The 8,780-nt window shown below is 48.2% G+C and overlaps 1 protein-coding gene across 1 annotated transcript; it reads left to right on the forward strand.

Annotated features, from left to right (window-relative positions):
• The first annotated feature begins 3,489 nt into the window (after positions 1-3,489).
• Positions 3,490-7,529, forward strand: LOC136945926 (zinc-binding protein A33-like). Its single transcript, XM_067240056.1, is given in 3 exon segments — positions 3,490-3,702; positions 3,704-3,806; positions 5,855-7,529. Coding segments are annotated over 3 exon segments (1,413 nt in total). The 5' UTR covers positions 3,490-3,583; the 3' UTR covers positions 7,046-7,529.
• The last annotated feature ends 1,251 nt before the right edge of the window (positions 7,530-8,780 follow it).

Genomic DNA, 8,780 nt, shown 5'->3' on the forward strand with positions numbered 1-8,780 from the left:
GATAAAGCTGATTTAATTATTTTACATATTTACGAAGAGAAAAACGAAGTATTCTCTTGTTCTGCTTGCGACATACAGCACACCTGTCCCTTCCCTGGGCCGAGGAGCAGAGCTGGGGTCTAATCTCTCCATCACAGGAACAAACACACCTTATCAACCCAGAGACACAGGTGCTACCAGGTGCAGAGTCTTCAGAGCTAGACTTTAGCAGGGGTCATAAGGGTTGGATGGGTTGTAGGGGTTGGATGGGTCGTAGGGGTTGGATGGGTCATAGGGGTCAGGGGGGTCAGAGTCAAGGAACAGTCTGTGTTGACCAGACACACTGGATCTGGAGTTAAGTATTCTGAGATACACCCATCCACCCTCAACTTGCTTATTAGACACACACCCACACACTGACACACAATACTCTCATGCACACACAATACACACACTCACAAACCCAAACCTGCTTATTAGACACACACAGACACTCAGTACACACTCATTTCTCACAGTGCAGTCTGAGTTCACCATGACTCACTGAGGTTTCAACCAACAACCCCATCAATACACACACAGTCAGTACACACACACACTCAGTACACACACACACACACACACACTCCTACACACTCAGTACACACACACACACTGATACACACTCAGTACACGCACACACTGATACACACTCAGAACACACATACACTGATACACACTCAGAACACACACACACTGATACACACTCAGTACACACACACACTGATACACACTCAGTACACACACACACACACTCCTACACACTCAGAACACACACACACTGATACACACTCAGAACACACATACACTGATACACACTCAGTACACACACACACCTTCAGTGTTGGGAAAAGGAGTGGAGCTCTGTGATTGGTGTGACTACACTGACCACCACGCTGTCCCCGGCTCAACACACACATCATCAATGTTTCATGTACTTGTAATCACTTGGAGTGTCTGTGTGTGGGGGGATTAACACCAGGGTCATTGAGTACTTGATGATGGACAAAGCCTGGTGGGACATCACATCAATAATTGATCATTGATGAGAGATCCACACTAACCTGGGAGGAGGAGGAGGGGGGGAGGAAGAGGAGGATGGGGGGAGGAGGAGGGGGGGAGGAGGAGGAGGGGGGGAGGAGGAGAAAGAGGAGGAGGGGGAGGGGGGGAGGAAGAGGAGGAGGAGGGGGGGAGGAGGAGGAGGAGGAAGAGGAGGATGGGGGGAGGAGGAGGAGGGGGGGAGGAGGAGGAAGATGGGGGGAGGAGGAGGGGGGGGGGAGGAGGAGGAGGAGGGGGGGGAGGTGGAGGAAGAGGATGCTCATCCTAATCTATCTGACACAACAGACCAAGCAGGAGACCAGGAAATATCAACTAGTGTAGAAATAATCCACCACACTAGTCTTTGGTAATGATTAATAACTTGACAAGTATCCTTCTTTCTGATATGACCTTACTGTGTGGAACAGAACAGAAACATGTGAGTGAGGGGTGAACAGACCTGGTATGTATAAGAGTGGATGTTACTGTGACCAGCTCCTGTGAGCTTAACAAAACAGTTCACATGAGCACAAAGTTCACTTTGTTGAACAGTTTACAAACCGTTTACAATCTGTTTGACCCAAGAGACGCTTCCGCATCTGGGAGCCAGCTGGGGCGCGCGCAGGTGTAACAGTCTGGTCGAGCTCAACTCCCGACATCAATGTGCGTGAAATTAAGCGAAGCGCGTGTCGGTGTTGCTTGATTGCACAAACAAAGGATTGGAGGAAACCCCCAGCAACCACATCACCTAAGATTAAGGTCCGTGGCGCGTGGATCAGGCATAATTCAGTTTAGTGTGAATCAGGATCACGCGGAGGCTAATGACCCTGGCAGGAGGAGCTGTCCAAGCCGTAGCTCCTGTTATGCAACATGTTCATATACTTGCATGGTTTTTGATTGAAATATCAATTGGTACTGAAATATACCGCTAATCATGCAAAAAATAACGAAAACAAACGTTTTCTGAATATGATTTCAGATGTGGGAATACGTTCTACATGCTATGATTATTCACTGGTTTTAATAGGCTACTAAATAGCCTATTCTTAATCCATAATGTGACATTATGGCGGGTTATGAAATCATGCTGCTTTTAACAGTAAAATAACACCGAACACTTTTGCCTACGCCTCGCGGATTAGCTGGGAAGCACGCTCGAGATGGATTAGACAGACGCAGATGTTGTTGATCAGAACAACGGGCCTTTTGTCTGTTTATCAACCGCGATTAAAACAACTGCAACGGACGAAAGGCATGCCGTTTAACAAGATATTCAGCTCTGATAGAGACGTCCCGAGAAGCAGAGTAAATCATCCGTTACCGTGTGAGGTTGTATAGCATGTGCGCCACACTGCTCGTACTGTCCAGACACGTTGATGGGAGCCACAGCCCGCCCTACGCGTGCGGCTGCTGATGCTGCTCCACAGACGCGAGAGCATCACTGATACGACCCTCTATGCTACCCATGTGAAAAACGAATAATGAAATATTTAAGATACTCACCTGTAGATATCCAGCTACCGAATGAGGTTTGTAAATAAAATAAAAAATTTAAAACACAATGTTACATTTCCAACCCGTGAAATCCTTGATATCCTTTTTATTCTCCCTCTCTCCTCTCCCTCTCACCCGCGTGCTACAGTTTTAACGGCGATGGCGGCAGCGTCTATCGGTCGCTAAGCGCTCGTGAGTACGCGAATTCAAAGGAGCTGATGTCGCCCAATGATCATCAACCTCTCGTGGCGCTACCGCCGCTCGACCAATTGCCGGTAGATGAGTGGAGCGGATGACAGTTTATCAGAATGACTCGGCGGGTCTGTGGCTCCGCCGTGACCTATCTTTCTCAGAAATCTAAATGTAAATGATGATGAAAATATATTTCCGCAAGCGCACACATTACCACGGCGGTAAGGGCTCGAGCTGCTGCAGTCAGTACATCCTGTATCTGACAGGTGCCTAGAAAAAGGCTCGTTCTCAGAACGCACCCAGCCTCGGCCACACGGAAAAGGCACGTGCATATCTTTATCCCAGTGTTGAAGTAATAGAAGTAGCCTAACCGTCTTGTAGAAGGTCTGGAAGGACGTGGACTTGACTGATAGTTCCATACACACGTGTCATATGAAGCTCTGGATTCTAGAATATTCTGGTCAGTTTTATTGTGTGTTGGGGGTTCATTGGGGTGTTTCGGATTCTATTGTGGTATTCTGGATTATATTGTGTACAGTGTAGTTTAGGATGTGTGTATTCTTTTTATAAGAGTGTCTTTAATATCGCTCTGGATAAGAGCGTCTGCTAAATGACTAAATGTAATATGAACACAGTTTGTTACAAACGTTTTTTCTGGAAGTATCCGCTAGATGGCGATGTTGCGCTTCTCTTGACGTACCAGAAAAGTTACTACGTGGTGATTTTTCACTACGTAGTTCCAATTCTTCCTGTTTAGACATGCGTTAGGTTTCGTTTAGTCGTGAAGGAGGAAGTTCCCTCATTCAGGTTGTGAAGTCCCTGAGGCACACAGCTGCTGGACATGGCCTCTGCTTCCTACAGGGCTGAGCTCACCTGCTCCGTCTGTCAAGACATCTTCACTGATCCAGTCAGCCTCGCCTGTGGTCACTCCTTCTGTAGGGAATGTGTGACCGGCTGCCCAGGACAGAGCATGTCCATGCTGCCAGGCTGTCTACGCGGCTAATCTGACCACCAACCTCACCCTGAAGAAGCTGGCCGACACGGCGAAGGAGGACAAGAACAAGGTGAGTTTGAACTTTGACATGGGAACTGAGTTAGTGTGTGTGTGGTCAACATCGGTATTAAACCAGTCTCAACCCGTCCGACACTGCTAGACTGACTAGCCACCGTGACATGGCCACGCCCGACCAGCACAATCACACGGCTGCTGGCACCTTATCAGCACAAGCCACTGATGTAGAAGAATATGTAGGCCTACTATGTTTTTGATCAATTTTTTCAAAGTTTGAAACAGCACTGGAACTCAACAAGGTTTGATGCAAAGTGTTTATTAGAATTCAGAGTGACAACAAACGTGAGCAGATCCCAGGATCAGACAAAAATATTTCTCCGGACATTCCTCTTATATATATCAAAACCTTTCTGCATTTTCTGTAATTTTGCTATTGGTACAATATTGTTTGTCACAGATGCATCATGCATTTCTCACACTATTGGTCTCTTACTCTAGGGGCTTCAGATTACAGATGCATAGTAAACTCTCCTATTTTTTAGGCCTGCTCTGACATTGAAGACCAGCTGCACTAGATTCCTGGGCATAGGGCCGTAAATATGCCTCATGATATCTGGGTCTTGTAGTTTTCTGGATGGAAGAAGTATATACACAGTCTTCTCTCGCCCTCAGCCCCTAATTATCCAGATTTGCACTTTGGGCTTAATATCTTCTACATATTAGTGGCAATACTACTCAGTTAACAGCTTTGCATCTGGTTTTCAGTAATATAGCATATCAAAGTATAAAAGGTGATTTAAAGGTTCATTTTCAATCATATAAATCCATAATCATTACCCATCCTCATAATTACAACAGTGTGATGTTTTTCCACAACACCACATACAGCAGGTCATATACAACCACATAGAGCCTATATGGCCACAACACAGCCAGTTTAGTCATCTGTAGGTTGTTGTCAAGGATGTGTAGTGCGGGGTTGGAGGATGTGTAGTGCGGGGTTGGAGGATGTGTAGTGCGGGGTTGGAGGATGTGTAGTGCGGGGTTGGAGGATGTGTAGTGCGGGGTTGGAGGATGTGTAGTGCGGGGTTGGAGGATGTGTAGTGCGGGGTTGGAGGATGTGTAGTGCGGGGTTGGAGGATGTGTAGTGCGGGGTTGGAGGATGTGTAGTGCGGGGTTGGAGGATGTGTAGTGCGGGGTTGGAGGATGTGTAGTGCGGGGTTGGAGGATGTGTAGTGCGGGGTTGGAGGATGTGTAGTGCGGGGTTGGAGGATGTGTAGTGCGGGGTTGGAGGATGTGTAGTGCGGGGTTGGAGGATGTGTAGTGCGGGGTTGGAGGATGTGTAGTGCGGGGTTGGAGGATGTGTAGTGCGGGGTTGGAGGATGTGTAGTGCGGGGTTGGAGGATGTGTAGTGCGGGGTTGGAGGATGTGTAGTGCGGGGTTGGAGGATGTGTAGTGCGGGGTTGGAGGATGTGTAGTGCGGGGTTGGAGGATGTGTAGTGCGGGGTTGGAGGATGTGTAGTGCGGGGTTGGAGGATGTGTAGTGCGGGGTTGGAGGATGTGTAGTGCGGGGTTGGAGGATGTGTAGTGCGGGGTTGGAGGATGTGTAGTGCGGGGTTGGAGGATGTGTAGTGCGGGGTTGGAGGATGTGTAGTGCGGGGTTGGAGGATGTGTAGTGCGGGGTTGGAGGATGTGTAGTGCTGGTTGGACCCAAATGCAGGAGAGCCGACAGGCAGAGTCCGAAACAAGGTTTATTTGACACACACTTATGTTTCCATAGAAATAGCAGAAACAGACTTGGTCTCTCCACCTATTATGAATCAAGAAATATGTCTCTTTGCACTTTTAAAATACATTTGACTAAATGACAAATAATGTATATTAATACTGTAATTAAATGTTTTCTTTTTTTGTAAAGTTTTTACTCAACAAGCCAGTATATTATTTATCATTTACAATGTCAAATGCAATATATAAGACTAGTTTACTACTTGTAGACAATTTATGTAGTATAAAATAATTTGTAGTTGATGTGTGTTAAACACTATGATGAATAACAGCAGGTTAACCAGCGCTGATCGTGGTGTTTCTCTCCAAAAGGCGAGTTCCTGGATGTGTGCAGAGCATGAAGAGAAACTGAAGCTGTTCTGTGAGACCGACCAGCAGCTGGTCTGTGTCATATGCAGAGATGGGGAGGAGCATAACGGACACAAGTTTAAACCAATCAAAGAAGCAGCCCAGATCAGGAAGCAGGGACTAGGGGACACTATGCAGCTCCTCATTGGTCAAAACAGAACCACGGAAGACCTGATCAAAACACAGGAAGGAGAGAAGACGAAACTCAAGCAGAGGACCCAGCAGCTAAAGGTCCAGATCAGCTGCCAGTTCGATGAGATGCAGCAGCTCCTGAAGAGGAGGCAGAAGGAGATCCAGGAGGAGCTGGAGCAGAAGAACAAGGAGGCTCTGAAGGAGATGGAGGTGAATCTAGAGAGGCTGAAGACCCACCTGTCTGAGGGGAGGGAGAGGGAGAACTGGATGAGGTCTGAAGGAGAAGTGTCTGAACCTGAAGCCTTCCTGAAGGGCTGGACGGAGAAGATGAGAGAGCAGCCGTCCAGAGCAGCTAAGATGACGCTGGTACCTGAGTCTCTGTCCTTCAGCCCCTACAGCAGTCACCTGCAGTTCCTCGTCTGGAAGGAGATGCTACAGATCATCAAACCGCTGCCCGACAGACTAATCATGACACCAGGAAATACAAATCTGACCGTCTCTGACGATGGCCGCAGTATGTACAGCACTCCCAAACCCACCAAGCCTAAACAGAACGTATACAACCAAGCATATGGCTACCATGGATACACTCAAAGATATTCATTTGACTTCGGAATAAAAACACCAACTAGTACCCAGAGGTTCGCTTCAGGCCAGCCAGACTGTGCTGTGAGCGCCTCCTTCCCCAGCGGGCAGCATTACTGGGAGGTGGAGGTGGGGCTGGGGGCTCTCTGGGAGGTGGGCGTGATGCACAACAACCTCATAACTGCTCTCCGGTATGACGGTAAACAATATCTAATCAAACAGGAGGGGGGTACGGCTTGCCCTTCTTCCCCGGTCACAGACGCACCTCGGAAGATAGGCGTTTACCTCAACTGTGAGACCAGTGAGCTGTCGTTCTACAACGCCGACAATTCGATGCTGATTCATACTGTAGTTGCTGGTATGCAGAATGTAGCTCCCTACTGTGCTGTTGGTTATGATGGAGTGAGTCCAGACCCTCTGAAGATCTGCTGGTACTGAAGTCCAGACCCTCTGAAGATCTGCTGGTACTGAAGTCCAGACCTGGTATTGAACGTCACTGTGCTTGGGGTTTTCAGAAGGTGTTATAAAAAAGGAAAAGCGACACTGATATTGGTAACACTGACATAACAAGCGTAAATACATAAATAAACATAACTGCTGCATGTCATTAGTGTGAATAAGTGGATACTTTAAATGAACTGAGAATAAATGTCAATCGGAAACAAGATAATTTCTTTTCTATAATGTTTTTGCTATTTTTACATAAAGCCATCGTCAGACATAGTCGTTAATGCTTTAATATTTGAATAGAGGCTTTGGCATACAGGTATTGTCTAATTTGTTGTGTTGTTGGAAATGTTAAGTTTTAACACAGCCAATCATGGATGATAACAATCAAGGATGAAACAGGGATTTAGCTATGGAATACCTTGAACTCAAAATGTGTAAAACATGTTTTTCTAATCTCATATGAACTAAATAAAATGTGATTAATTACATTCTTCTTTAACCTTACAGTATGTAACTCATTATATATAACCAAGACGGCAATAACATAAATATGAATAGGCCGTAGGATCTACTTCAGTGCCCCATGGCAGGACTGGATGATGTAATAAGCACAGCCCCATAGCCTGAGTGAGAGAGAGAGAGAGAGAGCTGGTCTGAGTTGTCAGATAGGAAGCTTGATGATGAATTTAGACTCCATCCAAACTCACCTTAGTTAACACGAGGTCCATGTTTAAACAGTCTGGGGGCCCAGAACCTCCATCTCCAGGAGTGAGCAGTCTCAGAGGGGGGTGTGGGGGGGGGGGTAGCAGCAGCAGCAGCATGTTACTCATTAACCGGTCTGACAGGAAGTCATGGTGCCTGAGGCAATGCAAGCCAAGCCATTCACCTTCCAATGTGCAGGATTGTATTTCTTCACTGGGCTCGTAGCTGAGAAGAGCAGCAATGAGAGGCAGGTTGAACTTCCAGTGCAGCAACTCAGAGGTTGAGAGGAGATCTCTCCTTGAGAGGAGGTCTCTCCTTGAGAGGAGGTCTCGCCTTGAGAGGAGGTCTCTCCTTGAGAGGAGGTCTCTCCTTGGGATTATCAGCCCACAGTATTGTTACTGGTGATAAACATGCAGTGTTTAAACTCCAGTCTCTGTAGGCGTTGCAAGTGGCGGGAAACTACAGGTTGTATTTGCTCATTTCATCATCGATGAATCGATCCAGAACGACTGGAAGGTGGGGCTGGGCACTGAGGAGCCTTGGAGGGCAGCTGTCTGGAAGGTGGGGCTGGGCACTGAGGAGCCTTGGAGGGCAGCTGTCTGGAAGGTGGGGCTGGGCACTGAGGAGCCTTGGAGGGCAGCTGTCTGGAAGGTGGGGCTGGGCACTGAGGAGCCTTGGAGGGCAGCTGTCTGGAAGGTGGGGCTGGGCACTGAGGAGCCTTGGAGGGCAGCTGTCTGGAAGGTGGGGCTGGGCACTGAGGAGCCTTGGAGGGCAGCTGTCTGGAAGGTGGGGCTGGGCACTGAGGAGCCTTGGAGGGCAGCTGTCTGGAAGGTGGGGCTGGGCACTGAGGAGCCTTGGAGGGCAGCTGTCTGGAAGGTGGGGCTGGGCACTGAGGAGCCTTGGAGAGCAGCTGTCTGGAAGGTGGGGCTGGGCACTGAGGAGCCTTGGAGGGCAGCTGTCTGGAAGGTGGGGCTGGGCACTGAGGAGCCTTGGAGGGCAGCTGTCTGGAAGGTGGGGCTGG

The sequence above is a fragment of the Osmerus mordax genome, chromosome 7 (assembly GCF_038355195.1).
Source record: "Osmerus mordax isolate fOsmMor3 chromosome 7, fOsmMor3.pri, whole genome shotgun sequence".
In the NCBI taxonomy this organism is placed as follows: domain Eukaryota; kingdom Metazoa; phylum Chordata; class Actinopteri; order Osmeriformes; family Osmeridae; genus Osmerus; species Osmerus mordax.